We start from the raw sequence: 17,713 nt of genomic DNA, 5'->3' as shown, positions 1-17,713 counted from the left end.
ATACTACAATTGGAATACCCGATGGCAACCATACTTGTTATTCCATGCCTATCTCTCACCCTTGTATAATTGTAGTTATCTTTGCTATTTTTGGATCTTCACAATCTTTTGACCTCCACCAGATAACAGTATTACCTTCGTGTTCCCGCCACAAATATGTAAGAGTTGTCATTAGCAAACAATTGTGCCCCTAATTGTTTTCCCAATGATAACATAGGACCTTTGATAAGGGATCCCTTTCTCTACATCATCGTAATTTGCACAAAAATGGTTTGAATCTCGACAACCAACCATAGCAAAGTCTGTGGGCACCCTTGTTAAGCTAGCCTTTCTAGCTAGGAGTGACCACTCCTCGATATAGGATATCCTACAAAGCATGACCTGGAAAATGTGCTACTTGCGATATGCAAAACAATATAACCAAAAGCCTAGATCCCTTTCTCTACACAATTATAATTTGCAAAAAATTGGTCGAACAAACCATAGAAGCCGAGTCTATAGGCACCCTTATTGAGCTAACCTTTCTAGCTGGAAGTGATCGAACACTCCTCTACATGTTTGTGAGATTATATATAAAGAGAATAATGTCCAGTAGCTATACTTAAGTAGTAGACCCCAATAGAATCAATATATGATTCTTTATGGCGATTTCAATCACCACCTCTAACATTACTGCACCAAGAAGACCCTAAGTGAGAAATTATCTGTAGTCAATCACTTCATTCTTGAGACAGAGCAGAGGGATTCCAAGCTTCTATTTCTCCAAGCATTCTATTCGTCTAGCATGTGAACAATCTCCCTCAAGTTCCATCATGAATTTTCGTGATCACAAATGCATGACTGATTATTAGCAACGTTCAAAAGATCTCTACCAATAGTGCTTCAGCTTTCACCTGTAGGAAAGAAAAAAAATGCTTTTATTGTGGTAGGCCATTGTAATATATTCATATGAATTCAGCAATCATTTTCAATATTATAAAAACATGAAAGGTTTTGACACTCTCAAAGTCGACTATTCATGGCACCTACCTGAAACACAAGATTCATAATGCATGTACAACATGGTGCCATCATTGTTAAATCGTATATAGGCCAAAACTGCAAACCTAGATATTTCTCCTTCGGATTCAACTGATGCATTAAGCGAGTGACCAGCTTTTACAGACTAATTTGTGAACTATGCTTACAAAAGATCAAACAATGGATTCACATTGCAAATCAACTTTATAACACACACAACCCTGTAACTTTCCCTCTGTCACTGAAAGATATTGTTAATCACAAACAGGAGCCCTGTCAGTAGGTATGGATGCTTGTAGAAGTTATACAAGAAACGCAATACTTGCCCAGCCACCTTCATACGAACATTCATCACGAGGTATTCGAGCTGAGCTGCATACGCAATAAAATCCTGCATACTTGGGTATAGGCCTGTTCACCTCAGTTGGAACACTTTCATATGGCCCTGAAAGATTAAACCCAGTTGAGGATGTTAATAAACTAAAATTTTCACAACTCTTTTCAAGGTCAACAAGGAAAAGGAAATGCAGGAACTCAAGTATGCAAGTTTGAAACAAAAATTATTCTAATTCCGGAGTTGAGAAGGAATGTAAGCATATAAGAAATAGTTGAGAGACTGATAACTGTTCATAAGGTATCTGAGATTGCCATCTAGACGCTTGATTGAGTTGGTTCATCTGTTTGACATACAGTAATAGCAAGCAAATCCCTTGCCGCCAAAACTTTCTTCCTGCCAAAAGCCCTTTCTGCCGCTTTTATGGACACTTGAATTTGGTCTGGCCTTCCCTGAACACCAAGGCAGCTGATTACTTGTGAAACACCAGAAAAGTTGAGCCTGTCTCTTGGCAGAGAGCTCACTCAACATGAAAATATTTTATGAAAAACATGACTCTATAGCAGATCCTCAAAAAAATTGTAGTCCTTAGTCCTTTTAACTTATAATCGTACTTCTCTTATTTCATATATCCAAACATTAACCACCATGGAGACGTTTCCAGCTATATACATACCTCATATTTGCAGCTGAAGTGTGTAAGCACCAAACACCTCGCATTTATTTCCTTAGCAAAGTGTCCAGCCATGGCTGTAAATAGACCACAATCAAACTAGGAATTGGTAGCCAGCAGAACAGCTCTAGCGCTACGTAAATTGACAGAAAAGACTAAACTAATCAGTAATGAACAGACGAGCAGAAGCTCCTCTCTATCCTCATTCAATCATAACTAATGACACTGGAACTCACTCGCAGTGGAGTGATATCTCTCGACAGCCTTGCCAGCATCCTCCTCCAAAATTGTACATTCATGCACCAAAACATCTGCACCTTTAGCTGCTAAAAGCAAAGATCCTGAGTCAAATGTATCCCCCAGAATAACTGCATCCAAATCACAACGAGGAAATATGATCAGCAGCTAGTGTGAACACAATCAATTGGCAAGGCACAAACCGCCAAGAAAATATTGAAAATTTTGACTAAATAGGAAAGGATTTTCATTATGGACTAAACTAAACATGGTGTGACAATGAAAAACCAAATCCGGACAGCCGTGAGAGTTTTTAGCATACCAACTTTACGACCCCTTCGTGGCTCTCCCAAGACATCAGAAGGAAAAACCTGTCACATCTTTGACAGAATGCCAATTATAGAAAATGACCATGGACTCTCAGGGCCTAACAAAATTTGCACATCTCTACATTCGAAGCTAGATTCAAATGCCATTCCTGCCTTTCAATGAGGACATACAAAGAGGTTGAATGCCTTTCTGCAACTGCTCAAGAATATCAGAAGGAAGCCATTTATTAAAGCATCTATGCATTTGTCACTCTAAGCACACAGCAAACATATAATTCGAACTAGTAGAAAAAAATATCATTTAAAGAGTCATCAACCAACTGTTCATCGTAAGAACATTGTAATGTAAAATAATCCTTGTAACCAAATAACTTTCAATCAAAATTCAGCTTCCATTTTAACTTCTTTGCAGGCATGATCGTGGATAACCTAACCTGAGTTAAAAACATCTTTTGAAAAATGTGTCCCAGGACAATTGTCTCTTTTCACTGTGTTCACTTGAAAGATTATACCTACAATGGACACCTCTACAGCCACTTCTGTCTGGAAGTGCATTCTTCTTGTTATGCTGACAATACCACTACCTAAACAGAGTGAAGATAAATGACTATGTGAACTTGTGTAAAGTGCTAGAATGCAGGCATTTGAATCAAGCATTTTTTTAATAGCTTCAGCCTCTCATTAGGTAAGGAAAAGACGAATCGTCCAGTAGGCTACAGTCCTGAAATCACTCCACAATTTAAAGAAGCAGTGTTCCAATATTGTAGGCATAAGTCATAACTATTTTTATGTGTAATCAGTGACATTTCAAGGCATGTAAATCATTCAGAGACGAGGCCAGGAAAAAATCTCGACAAAGGCCATGTGATAGCCCAATACAGACAATGGGGACACAGAGAAACTTTGAGCCCCTTAGACAGCTATGAAGGCTACCAAAGTCTTCAAAATGACCCAGAATAGCAGGACACAATGAAAGTAGAGTTCACTTTTATCAGGGAGCACATAGGGGAGTTGTTAGACTTGCCCCGCGGTAAGAATGCTCTCCGTTGCAAGTAGGATTCTAGATTCAAATATTTTAGATGGCAACGTGGAAAAGTTCAAAGTGAGGTATGCAAACAAGGTTATAAACAATGGAGAGACCTTCACACGTGTAGCAAAGATTACAACCATGATATTATCAAGGTGCTTATGGCACTTGCAACCCAGCTCAATAGAAAGTGAACCAGATGAATGTCAAGTCTATATATTTCAATGGTGACCGCAATTTTCCCAAGAGTAAATGCCTTGAAAGGGAGAAAATTGGCAATATGCAACTGAGGGTGGGTGTTAATAACACAAGAGAAGGTGTCCGAAAAGGACATATGTTATAGAGCACAATAAACATTTCCATATCATGTAATGGCTTGGAATTGAAGCCGTATGGTAGGCTTGGATGGCACCAGCTGTTCAGTTTGGGCCTATTCTCAAGAATATCCTAGTTGACAAAAGCCTCGTAGGACATTATTGCGGGAAATGAAAGGAAGCCTTTTGACAATATACAGTCAGCTGAGCAAGTAGCCAAGTCTCCATTGCAGTAACTACAGGGCCTCTAAGAGCAACAAAATTTTGATAGAAAGAACACATGAAGTTTGTCCCTTATTGTACTATAATTGAAGAGGAAAAAAAAGCTTGGGAGACATGTGAAGATGAAAGATGAGTGATATACAGGTCACTGCCTCCATGTATTAACTTTGAGTTAGAATCTGCTGATCTACAACCCACAATCTAGCATTGGATGCTACACAAAAGTTAACCATTGGAGCCATCCCATTCTATCCACACTCATAAACATTTAAAAGGTTCATGCTAGTGCACCTTAGAGTTGTTATACTGCCATAATGAGTACTATCCAATACAAGCGCAAGTTACCTTAATGCCATCCAACCACTTCGGTTATGTTACATGTCTGAACATCATAATATAATGTGACGAGGACGTGAAAAGTGATGTAAAGTATCTTCGTAACTCAACCTACGCTTAACCCAAGGTTAACCATGGTTAAGTGTTGTAATGGTTTGGTCGTGAGGAACTGGCTAGAGGAAGTGCACACTTCCTAGAAGTTCCTAAGGGCAAAGTCTAGGTGCACTACTAGGTCCTAGGGGGAAGCCAAAGGCTTTAAAAGAGGGATCTAAAAGTTGGGCCCAAGGACAACCAACGTTGTCCTTGGTATGGGGGTTAGGACTTAATGAAGGGGCAAATGGCAAGGAGGAGGTGCCATTTGTCATGCATGTGTATGCATGCCCTTCCCCCACCTTCCATCTCTCTCCCCTCACTCTCCCAAAGGTGTTGGACGTTTTCAGTAGTTCTTGTGCAGTTTTTGAGCTATTTCAAGCCTGCTTTCAGCCGTTTTAAGTCTATTTTGAATGTTCCAAGGCTAGTACGCACTTTTAGGAAGTGCCAGAAGTCATTTCTGAACTTTCTGAAAATTTTCGTACGAGCTGTACGGACATCCGTACGGGCTGTACGGAATCTGCACATACGTGTTCAACTGCCTCTAGCAGGTGCCCGGGGTTGTCTTTTGCTGTGCTGAACCTTTGTGCACATGTTTTTGGCTGCGTGGTGGCTTCGAGAGCTGTTTTGGACCAGTGCAGGCTGCAGGAGGAACTTTCCTTGCTGCTTTTGGCACCCTCTCTTAGGAGGACTCAGGCACAGATCCCGAGGCAGATCTGTGAACCATCTTTCCTCTACAACTCTTTCTTGTTCACCCTCTGCTCTCTACCTTCATTTCTCTCTTCTCCTGATTGCTGGAAGACACCTGCACCCTGCGGGGAGCCTGGACAGAGGGTAGGTGCGAGGAAGGAGCTCACCCCTCTGCCACAGATAGCGGGAGTTGGTTCCAAGTTCCGTTTTTCCTTGTTATTTCTTGCTTTGCAGCTTTTTTCAGTGCATGCGTGTTGTGTGCAGTCCTTTCAGGACTCCTACAGGTTCTAGCAAGCACCCAAAGGCAAGGGTGATCCTGTGGAAGGCCTAAGGACAGTGTGGATGCATGTGATAGCCTTGAGGCTGCCTTGAGCTCAGTTTGCCACTGGTTTGGATGCCTGAATGCCTCTAAGTTGTGTCAGATCAGAAGTGAATGCCTGAGTATGCCTTGCCAGTGGGAATTCTAGTGGTGCACTTGGATTAGATGCCTTGAAGACAAGTAGAGGATTTGCAGAGAGGAACAGTGCAGGGTTGAACCCTTGTTGTAAAGCATTTCCATTCAGAAGCATTAAATAAATACCGTAAAGGGGGCGCCAAGGCATTTGGGGCCAGTGGGTGCATTGTGTACTATTTTCATTGAGCAAGGGCATTCTAGCCTCACCTTTGTTGCTGTTGAAGCTTGTTTCTAAGTTGTGCTAAGTGATTGAAGTGACTGAAGCTTGCATTGTGGCTATTTATGAAGTTTATGACTGAGTAGAAGAAGATCACTGCGCTTTTGTTTATCAAAGGCCGGTTTCAGTGGTTCCGTTGCCGGGACCGTCACCATCTTCCTACAGAGGTGAGCCTTGGTAGTGTTGGGTGAAGGACACCTTCAGTGCAATTGTTGCTATAGCCTGATGATCTTAGCAAGCATGTCACACCGTGAGAGGTCATTGACCATTTCAGAGCAAGAGGGGCACGACGAAGACAGAGCATGAGAGAGCTTTGATGAGGAGCACAATACCAACGGGGGTGATGACCAGCAGGACAATGGGGCACATCCAGTCTCTCTTGAGCATGCCACGGAGGACTCACAAGATGAGGTAGATGAGGCAGAGGAGCTTGATCCCAATGTACTTTTTCAGCTACGAATGCAAAGTGTAGCGGGAGCCCTGTCGCAGTTGCAACATGCTGTCACGGAGATTATGCAAGCTCCTCCCCCTATGGTTGCTTCCCCTGGAAGCAAAAAGTCATCTAAGAAGAAACATAAGAAGCATAAGAAGACTCCTAGGCATGTTTCTTTCGGTGGACAGCCGTCAGAGATGCCCTCGATCACCCTTGTAGCAGGTAATGCCAATAACTTTCATTCAGTCAATCAGGGACAGCAAGCCCTTCCTCAGCCCACGATTCATCTAGGATATTTCGGAGGGGGATCAGTTTTTCCATCCGCAGAGGCACCCGGAATGCCAGGTAGCTTTATGGGCAGCACGCAGCCGGGAATGCAGAATTTCCAGCAACCTATGATGGGTGAAATGCCCCCTGCAAATGCCAATATGATGTACTCAAACATTGGGATGCAGCTTGGAATGCAGATAGGAATGCCTGGGACAATAGGCAATACTTGGAATATGCCACAGATGCAGGGAGTGGGACCTAGAATGCCAAACCCCACCATGGGTATAGTTGGAATGGCTCAGAATGCGGGAGCAGTGATGCCCCCACCGTTTTTACAGCCCCCCATTTATGACAATCTCACCCCTAAAGGCAAATTGAAAGATTACAAGGAGGGAGGGGCAACTGTCAAGTTTGAGACTTTCAATGGGATGCAGGACAGATTGAAGGCTTTGACATTCGTTCAACAGTTTGATGCTGCCTACTCAGGTGGACACTTCACAGAATCCTCCAAAGTCCGAAAGGCAGCCACCTTTTTGAAGGGCAATGCGCTCCAATGGTGGACCAACCTCCTCTTGCAAGGCAGAGCACCTACCACTTGGGTCGAATTCAAGCAGGTCTTCTCAGCAGCATGGCTCACTAACCACTTTTGAGGTGGATATCATGACCGCCTGGTACAAGTTGGATGCTGCAAATTGCAGAAATTTGGAGGACTACAATAAGAAGTTTTGGGAAGCCCTACTGCCAATGAATTCTTACAGACATGTACCGTTGTCCGAGCAAATTGAAAGATATTGCTGCGGGTTGCCAAAGGAGATTCGGGACTACTGCACGAAGACAAGGGTTTCCAATATTTCTCAGTTGGTCGAGAATGCCACTACAGCTTATGCACTAATCATAGTTGCACGAAACGGCCGTTTCGTGGCTGGAAATGAAAACGGCGAAACGAAAACGGTGTTTCTTGAAGAAACGCCGTTTCATAAAACCTGATTTGCCCTAAACCCCAAAAATCGTGATTTCGCCCCCTGGCTCCATTTTTCGCCGCCTCCAGCCCATTGCACTCCTGCTGTGCATCCTTGCTGCTCTCTCCACCTTCTCTAAGCTCTCTCCATCCCTCCATCCTTTGCTCTTGGACTCTCCATCCCGTTTTCCTCGGACCTCCATCCTTCTCTCTCCATCCTCTTCATCCTTTGCTCCATCTTCTCCATCCTGCAAGCTGTAGCTTGGCAGCCTGCTCTCCATCCCTCCATCCTTCTTCTCTCCATCCTCTCTTTAATCTTACCTATAACCTCTCCATCCTCCTCCTCTGAGCTCTCCATCCTCCTTCACTTCTACCTCTGATCCTCCAGGCTCCTTCCACCTCTCCATCCTCTTTTACCTCTGAGCTCTCCATCCTCCTTCTACCTCTCCATCCTTTCTCACTTGTGACCTCTCCATCCTCCTTCTCACCTCTCCATCCTCCTCAATGCCGAGAGATGCTTATTGGGTCCATGTCTCCCTCCTGGATAGTTATAAAGGAGGCGGTGGCTCCAAGAAGTGGAGATGCAACTATTGCGGCATAAGCAAAACGGGGTCTGTCACACGGGTGAAAGACCATCTAGCAAGTGTTCCCAGCAAGGATGTAGGACCTTGTGAGTTCGTGCCTACTCCAGTGAAAGGTGGCCTAACACAATGGAAGCGTGTGCGTATAGCAGCCTTGGCTGCAAAAAGTGGAGGGCAAGGGCTGCAAGATGAAGAAGAGGCTGCTGACACTGAGCCATTGGATGATGCCAGCACATTGGGTTCTGCAAAGAGAAGTAGAGGGGCATCAACTACATCGAGCACGGGTCCTAGTGCTACAAGAACACCCTTGCCACATGGATCAATTAGTATGGATGCTAGTGCGGGAAAAAGAGGATCACTGCAAAGGTCTAGCATTCAAGTATGCTTGCAAAAGCAAGCAGTGAAGGAGGCCACTAGTGAGCTCACAAAGCTCTTCATACAGTGTGCAATACCCTTTCATGTGGCAAAGACTGCACGATGGAGGAAGGCCATGAGAGCCGTAAGCCGCATTGGGTATGAATGGGAAGGGCCTACATATGAGGCCTTGCGGACAAGAGAGCTAAGAAGAGAGAGGGAATGTGTGGAAGACCAAATGAAGCCCTTGAAAGAGACTTGGAAAAAATATGGATTCACACTCTTATGCGATGGATGGTTAGATGCACGCAAGAGAAATGTGTACAATATTTTAGTGTCTTCTCGCAAGGGAACCATGTTCTTGAGAGCCATAGACGCTTCCACTACAGGTACAGTGATTACAGGGTTGTATATTTGGGAGCATTTACGGGCAGCCATTATGGAGATAGGTGTTGAGCATGTGGTGCAAGTGGTGACAGATAATGGCAGCAATTGTGTGTCAATGGGTGTCATGTTAGAAGATGAGTTCACTAAGATTGTGTGGACACCCTGTGCCTCACATTCCCTTGATCTTTTGATCGAGACCTAGGGAAGATACCTTGGATTGATGCCATCTTCTCCACAGCCCGCAGTATCGTGAAGTTTGTCACGAAGAGACCCAAAGTCCTCAGCATCTATCGGGCTTACAGTGACCTTGAGCTATTGAAACCTCCAGCCACAAGGTTTGCTTACATGTTCATAGTGGTGGAGAGGCTTGTGCGAGTGCGCCAGGGCTTGTTGCGCACGGTTGTGTCTCGGGAGTGGGGAGATTGGGATGATAGAGGCCAAGCAAAGTCTATCAAATTTTTTCGCATGATCATGGATGAGTCTTGGTGGAATCAGGCGGAGGCATTAATCAAATCGATTAATCCTATCTACACAGTGCTTCGCATCACGGACATGGAGGGAAGCACATTAGGGCTCCTGTACGAGTTTATGGAAAGATTGGAGAGGCCCTTAACAGAAACACTTCCCTATCACCTGATAAGTAAGACTTTTTACTTTTGTAATATGTATAATTATTGCAGTTACTAAATTGCAATTTGTTATCATGAAGCCTGTAATTTTCAGATATATATTATGTATGTACTATTATCTATAGTCTATGAATTTTGCATGCATAATGCATTCTAATTTCTTGTGGCATGATTTAGGGTTGAGTCCATCCATGCTATATCGAATAAGCGGTGGAATTGGTTCCACCGCCCAATCCATGCGGTGGTACATGTATTGCATCCGCTCTGGCGCAGTCAAGAGCAATATGAGAATGACGAGTTGGAGGAGGGGATGCAACAGTATCTACAAAATTGGACGGGTGGTGACTTGGAGATGCAACGAAGAATGGAGGATGAACTTCTATTGTTCCGCAATCACAGCCTCTCCTTTGGTCAACCTACCGCTAGGCTCCGAGAGACACAGTTGCAACCTATCTACTGGTGGGAGAAATATGGCAACTGTACTCCTACTTTGGTAAGAGTCTAAGAGACAAGTTCCAACGCCATAGTTAGAGCTTAGTCGTTAAGTAATTTGAAGTTTTATCTACTACCAATATCTTTAAAGTTATCAAGTTCCTGATGCTTAATTGGCTTATGGCAGAAACGCCTTGCTATACGTGTTCTCTCACAGGACTGCAGTTCTGGTCCTTGTGAGAGAAACTGGAGCACTTGGGCCCTCTTTCACACAAAGAAGAGTAACAGATTGAGCACGGCTCAATTGGAAAAGTTGGTGTTTTGTCATTGCAACCTTCGTCTCCTTGAGTTCGCCGCCGCCTGCCCCGAACCTCGCCAAGTGAATGTAGACAAGGTGGACGTGGAGAAGATGAAGGCCATACCAGATATCCCACGGGAGGAGCTGGACATATACACCATGTTGTATGAGGAGCTGTCAGCACCAGCACACCACACACGATCATACACTCAACCATCTGGAGATGGTGCTAGTACTTCAGTTGCACCCGATGGTCCTGATCCTGATGTTGATGATTCTTCTTCAGACAGTGACACATATGCCTCAAGCTTATCTGAGGAGGCAGAGGATGACGATGACGAGGAGTCCATGGATGATGCAAATGATCAGTAGTCCTGCTGCTTTTTTTTATATCATCCATGGGTGCTTTTATTTTGAGTCTTGCATGACTCATGAGTCATGATCATGAAATTTGTGGATCATGAATCATGATCATCTATGGAGTCTGGATGCTTTCAAGTTTCAAGTTTCAACTTGTGTGCTAAGTTTAAAGTACTTCAAACTTCTAAATTCCAGATTCTTGTAATGCCAAACTTGTTAGTCATGATACATGTTGATTTCAGATTATTGAAGCATCATTTAAGAATTTAGAACCATAGAGGCATGAATGATGCATTGATGCTTGAAGGCTGAAGCTTCAAGTATAGATAATTGTATTATGTATGATTTGCACTCTATTGATAATTATATTATGTATAAAAAATAAGTTTTTATACATAAATTGTATCATATTGCCGTTTCTTCCGTTTCCGTTTTGGCGGGGCCCGAAAACTCCGTTTCCGTTTCCGTTTCCGTTTCTTCCGTTTCCGTTTCGGCTGGTAACTATGGCACTAATGCAAGGGAAAGTTTTTGGGTTTAAGGAAGCTCACAGGAGACATCGAGGTCAAAGGGCAGCAAGACGGAATCCCCTAAGAAGTTCAAAAAGTTTTCGCAGCCCATGAAGGCAAAGTTTGTTAGAGGACAGAGGCGAGTACCGACCCGTGTGTCTGATGAGGAAAAACAAATTCTCTATGATGCCAACAAGTGTTATATTTGCAAGGAGGAAGGCCACAAGGCTTTTGAATGCCCCCATAAGAAGCGGAAGTTCCCTCCTTCTGAGCAGGGTGAGCACAAGGAGGAAAACAGGACTGATCAGAAGAATAAAAAGCCCAAGCCCACTGCTGGTCTTTTGCCAGACTTGATTGGGCCTGTTCAGAATACAGATGCTACAGAGTTATGCCGGGCATGGGGCAAGATAAGAGACCAGACAGCTCTGATGTTTTTCGATACGGGAGTCAAGGCCAATTTCATCTCTCCAGAGCTGGCTGGAAAGTTAGGAATAAGGGCAGAAGAGATGGGTCCTTTGTGTGATGCAGATATGGCTTGTCCGGGACTCAGCCAGTCAGTTACTCCGGTGATAGGCAAGATGCGGATGCATATTCAGAGCTGCGTGGACACAGAAGAGTTCTATATTATGCCGTTGAATGGTTGTGATGTGTTACTGGGGATACCTTGGCACTTTCGTGTTGGGGCTAGAATAAAACAATCACAATCACTCACCGTGGCAAGACCCACGTTCTGGATGCTAAAATGAAGGGAGAATCCATCCCTGTTGTATCTGCTTCTGCCATTGGCAACGTAATGAAAAAGCATCTTTCAGCATACTTAGTGTTTGCATCTAAAAAGAAGTCAATAGAAGAAGAGTCTCATTTTTCTAAGCTGGAAAAACAGCGGACAGATTTTCTTTTTCAGTTCAGGGACTGGTTTTCTGACTCACTTCCACAGGAGTTGCACCTTGAAAGGCCAGAAGACCACACGATAGATATAATCCCTAGTAGCAATCCTCCTAAACGACCTCCTTACAGGGTCAGTGCAGCCCAGCAAGAGGAAATTATGAACCAAGTCAAGGATCGGCTGGAGAGGGGGCTGATTCAGCCCAGCTCTTCACCTTACTGCTCACTTGTGCTCTTGGTCCAGAAGAAGGATGGATCCTGGCGGATGTGCATTGACTATAGAGCCCTCAATAAGTTTACCATTAAGAACAGATTCCCTATACCTCGGATAGATGATATTTTGGATAGGTTACAGGGGTCTGGAATGTTCAGCCGCATTGATGTGAAGAGTGGTTATCACCAGATCAGAATTCAGCCAGAGGATGTTCACAAAACAGCATTTCGTACCACATTTGGTTTGTATGAGTTTCTTGTCATGCCATTTGGGTTAACTAATGCACTTGCCACCTTCAACAGAATTTTTTAGAGAGCACCGAGCCTTTGTTGGCACTTTCTTCGATGACATCATCATGTTCTCTCAGGATGAGGCTGAACATAGGAAGCACCTGGCAATTGTTCTCGAGGAGCTACAGAAGCATAAGCTGCTTGTCAATGCCAAGAAAAGTGAATTCTTCATGCATGAGATCCATTTTCTCGGGCACATTGTTTCCAAGGATGGAGTTAGGATGGACCCTGCCAAGGTAGAGGCCATCAAGAATTGGCCATACCAGAAGAACATCCATGAAGTACATAGCTTTCTAGGCTTGTGCTCATACTACAGGAGCTTCATTCGGTATTTTGCAGAGATTGCATCTCCTTTACATGCCTTACAGAAGAAAGGGGTCTCTTTCAGATGGGGTCCCAAAGAAATTGCAGCTTTTGACCTACTGAAGGAGGGACTCTGCTCAGATCCTGTAATTATTTTGCCAGATCTTCGCAAACCCTTTGCTGTCCAAGCAGATGCATGTGGGAACAGCGTAGGAGGGGTACTTATGCAAGATGGAAGAGTCGTGGCATACGAGAGTAGAGTGCTCCAAGATGCTGAAATGAATTTTGGCATCTATGAGAAAGAGATGTTGACTGTCATACATGCTCTTTCGACCTGGAAGCATTATCTTTTGGGTGCTGATTTTCATGTTCAGACCGATCATCAATCACTGCGGTACTTTCTCACTCAGAAAAAGTTGTCTGAGAAGCATATGAGGTGGGCAAATTTTCTTTCTATGTTTCATTTTCAGATTGTGCATGTGCCTGGGAAGAAGAATGTTGTTGCAGATGCACTCTCACGCAAGCCCACTCCAGATGCAGTGTCTGTTAAGCCACAAGTTTCAGCAGTGACCATTGCATATCATGATGAGCTTGATGCCATGAAGGATCAATATGCCAATGATGCTGATTTTTCACGGATTTATGATCAGTTGGTTGATGGACAGAGGCATGTATAGAGAAACGATAGGGTTTGTAGTGGAGCGATCAAAAATAGACAATACTCAGACACAACTGAAGAACAGAACTCAGAAAACATAGTGCCTGTCGGTAATATGAAAAACTGAATACAAGAACCTCAAGCAGTCGTGTCTGAAGGACCGTGGCTGAGGTGAATCAGAAAGATGATTCCATGTAGAGAGACCGTAGAAAAGATAGCAGCAGAGGGAGCGTAACGCAGTCCTCCGTGTAGCTCAATGATGATGAGGATGATGAAGGGTTGGAGCTGCCCTAGGAAATGGCTGAAAACCAGCATGCTCTGAGGAAGGAACCTTCAGGCTATCTGGAATAGCAACATGATGAAGAAAAGGAGCTGATCTGGGGCAGAAGGAGCAGATCTAGAGCAGAGGAGCAGGAGGGGACAGATCTGGAGTAGAATGGGACAGATCTGGAGCAGAAGGGACAGAGCTGAAGTAGAGGAGCAGATCTGAGCAGAGGAGCAGAAGTTGGGACAGATCTGGAGGAGAGGATGGAGCAGCCAGGAGGCAGGAAGGAGAGGCAGAGAGAAGGCAGCAGAGAAGGCAGATCTGAAGAGGAGAGGTAGATGGAGCAGGCGGGCCTGCAGCAAAAGATGGCGGAGATGAGGAGCAGCTGCAGGTCCTGTCCTGTCAGAAGGAGTGTGGGGGCAGATGCCTTTTATAGGCCAGACCTAGCTGGTCAGCCAGCTGGTCGGTGGGCCTGCCAGCTGGTCGGCCAGCTGGTCGGTGGGCCTGCCAGCTGGTCGGCCAACTGGTCGGCCAGACCAGCTGGTCTTTCTAGCCACTTGTTTGGCTGAGATGGCTGGCCTTTTGGCTGGCCTGTGAGCTGTTAGATTGCCCCATAAATTGGGGATTGTTTAGTTGCTGAATAGCATGCGCACTATACTCTCAAAGACGGATTTATGATGATGCATGGCAGATTGTGTGTCACGAAACAGTTGAGGCCCAAAGTGTTGACAGAGAGTCATGCTCCACCCTATGCAGGACACAAAGGCATTGATGCCACCATCAAACCTGTGGAGCACTATTTCTTTTGGCCATCATTGAGGAAAGATGTCGAGGCATATGTCAAGACATGCATCACCTGCCAAAAGGTGAAATATGACAGGCAGAAGCCGGCTGGACTGCTGCAGCCTCTACCTATTCCCGATCGACCTTGGCAGAGCATTGCCATGGATTTTATCTTTGATCTTCCTCGTACACCATCTGGACATGATGGGATATGGACCATTCTTTGCAGATTCAGCAAGTCCAAGTCTGACATATCAAATGTAGCTTTCAATTGGGCTTTGAAATCTGCAATTACTTCCTCATTTGATCCGGTGAACAGCATGTCATCTACATAAAGAATGATGACCAAAATGTCCCCCCCATCCTTCTTGATGTAGAGGGTGCTCTCAGTTGGACTATTGTGCAGCCCCTTGCTAGTTTAATTTGACGATTCGGTACCGAAGAGCCAAGGATAATAAAGTTGCTGATGTGTTGTCACGCATTATGCATAACATGAGTTTCATAGTGTTAGAGAGTGCTCTAATGGCCGAGATTAGAGAAACTGAAAAGGTGGACGAGTTCGTCCAGAGCCTATGGCCTAAGGCTCATGTGTTAAAACCCAGGGAAAAGGATGACCTGGCATCCAGAAAAGGCCAAACTTATGCAAGATATGCCATAAGGGATGGTATGTTGAAAAGGAATGGCAAGGCAGTAGTACCTAATCAGAATGATCTCAGGCGGAGAGTCATTCGACAATGCCATGATAGCCCATGTGCGGGACATCCATGAGTTGAGAAGACATATGATCTCATGAAGCGAGATTTCTTTTGGCCAAAGATGAAAAAGCATATTCATGAATATGTGACACGTTGTTTTTCGTGTCAGGCAAGTAAGGCAGAACGGGTGAAGCCACCCCGCCTTTTACAGCCCTTGGAGATACCACTAAGTAAGTGGGAGAGCATTTCCATGGACTTTATTATAGGGCTGCCTACGACACAAGGTGGATATGATTCTATTCTTGTGGTGGTTGATCGTCTTACCAAGATGGCTCACTTCATTCCAACTAGAGAATCTATTAGTGCCCGCAAGTGGCGGATTTGTTTATTAGACATATATTTCGTCTGCATGGATTACCCAAATCCATAGTGTCAGACAGAGATGTCAAATTTACCGGTCATTTTTGGACTGTGGTATTTGAGACACTAAGGGCTGAGTTGGGAATGAGTAGTGGGGATCATCCAGAAACGGATGGTCAGAGGGAAAGAATCAACCAAATTTTAGAGGATATGCTTAGAGCATATGTGTCATTGAGGCAACATACATGGGACAAGTGGTTGCGATTATTGGAGTTTGCCTACAATCATAGAAAACATTATTCTACAAGGTTCAGTCCATTTGAGCTGAACTATGGTTATAGACCAGCGAATCCAACTATAGTTGGACTACCTCAGAAAGTGCCTAGTGCCGCGAACTTTGTGGTTTAGATGCGGGAGATGCTAGCACTTGCGAGAGCTAACATCCGTCAGGCTATGGATAGAGCTAAGGCGTATGCGGATGAAAACCGTTCCAATAGAGAATTTAAGGAAGGAGAAAAAGTTTTTCTCAGAGTTCCTTCGCACTCTAAGTCTTTGACTGCAAGAAAGTGTGCTAAGTTATCACCTCGATATTGTGGGCCATGGTTAATTCTAAAAAGAATAGGCAAGGTAGCCTATAAATTAGAATTACCACCGGGGTGTAAGGTGCACCCAGTGTTTCATGTTTCTCGTTTAAAGAAATTTTTGCATACTGGTGACTCACTAATCGAAGGTGGTGTTTTGTTTCAGGAGATAGAGGATAATGCAAGACGCAAACCAACAAGAATCCTAGACCGAGGAACAATGCAAGTGCGCAATCGGAAGATACCCACGGTGTTGGTTGCATGGCATGGTCTACCTCTATCAGAAGCTACCTGGGAATCCGTATACCAGTTACGGAGAGTGTTCCCAGATTTCATCATCGAGGACGCTGATGCTTGAAGAGGGGAGGAATGTTATGCTCTAGCCGAGATAACGTGACCTCGGAAAGATCGGTGGGCATTTTCTCTTAGATGACCGACTTTTGTAATATTTTATGTGCGTAAATCAAATGGTCAAGAGAAGTAACTGCCAAGGTCCTAGGTGAGGGTGTATTGGCATCGACTAGGTGGTTCTGAGTGCTCAGGCCTAGGTGCACCTAAATGTGTAATAATGCCAAGGGGCAAATGTTTTAATTGTGCCCCAAGAGAGGGGTAAATGGTGTACCAAGATAAAGGTCTAAAATGATGACATGTGGCAAGAGGGAACCATCTAGGGAGTTGTGGGCTTGTAGATAGGCATAAAGGAATAGAAATTACGTATCTTTGTGTGCATGCCATCCATGAGATAGGCTGGGAGGAAAAAGACGATGCTAGCGCCTGTGATTTGCCTTGCCTGTGATCCAACGAGAAACAAGAGAGATTAGAAATTGTACGTATCAACATCACTGTGAATAAGCTGCAATTTTCTTATAGCTTTTACTGCACCATCCTTTTTGAAGGGAAGCCTATGCATTTTGCCAAGAATGCAACCTTCACATGCATAAGGAGGAGGCGACTCCAAAGGAGGTAATGCATCAACCATATCATGCCTCTGAAGTGTCATTAAGCTGCCATAGCTCATGTGCCCATACCTGGCATGCCATAACTCCGCATTCTACATTTATCAACCCCGAATATTGGGCTACTTATACAGGAAGAGAAACAACCACGCAGAAGTACATTTGCACACCTATGGCAATACATAAGCAAAGAGCTTTGGCCTCACTTCGCACCCGATCACACCAGCTGCAGATTGAAATAGGAGGATGGAAAGATATGCCAAAAGAGAGCAGAATATGCCAATTATGTGACCAGGGAATGGCAGAAACTGAAGAACACATGGTAATGATATGCCCTTACTATACTCACATCCGGAAAGCATTTAGCTCTCTTCTCGAGGGACATAACAGACTGGCTGATATGCTACATAGCGGGTCACCCCCAGCTTTAGGAACGTTTGTCTATAAGCTTTTCAAGCACAGGAACTCACCTAAGACATAAAGGTAGTTTCTCTTAATACCCTCCCCTCCAAGGGAGGACTCTTTGTGTACGAGGATTTTGTATTGCTCAGGTCCCATAGGCCGATTTTTGG

The 17,713-nt window shown here is 44.4% G+C and overlaps 1 protein-coding gene and 1 pseudogene across 3 annotated transcripts in view; one reads left to right on the top strand and one right to left on the bottom strand.

Annotated features, from left to right (window-relative positions):
• Window positions 1-676: 676 nt before the first annotated feature.
• Window positions 677-17,713, bottom strand: part of LOC147881495 (uncharacterized) — a 70,407-nt gene continuing 53,370 nt past the window's right edge. For 2 of the 3 annotated variants that reach the window (XM_087369992.1, XM_087369993.1), the window contains 5 exons: window positions 2,587-2,635; window positions 2,264-2,395; window positions 2,031-2,104; window positions 1,645-1,806; window positions 677-1,465 (listed from right to left, as the gene is read on the bottom strand). In XM_087369992.1, the coding sequence (XP_087226118.1) occupies window positions 1,672-1,806; window positions 2,031-2,104; window positions 2,264-2,395; window positions 2,587-2,635 (390 nt within the window). In that variant the 3' untranslated portion in view covers window positions 677-1,465; window positions 1,645-1,671. The remainder of the gene's footprint in view (window positions 1,466-1,644; window positions 1,807-2,030; window positions 2,105-2,263; window positions 2,396-2,586; window positions 2,636-17,713) is intronic. The other variant, XM_087369991.1, reaches the window with a different exon arrangement.
• On the top strand, window positions 6,925-11,897 carry LOC147881496 (uncharacterized; annotated as a pseudogene).

The sequence above is a fragment of the Dipteris shenzhenensis genome, chromosome 31, assembly GCF_047967505.1.
Source record: "Dipteris shenzhenensis isolate YYH24624 ecotype China chromosome 31, Dip_SZ_1.0, whole genome shotgun sequence".
Taxonomy (NCBI): domain Eukaryota; kingdom Viridiplantae; phylum Streptophyta; class Polypodiopsida; order Gleicheniales; family Dipteridaceae; genus Dipteris; species Dipteris shenzhenensis.
This window is presented reverse-complemented; position numbering and strand designations above follow the sequence as displayed.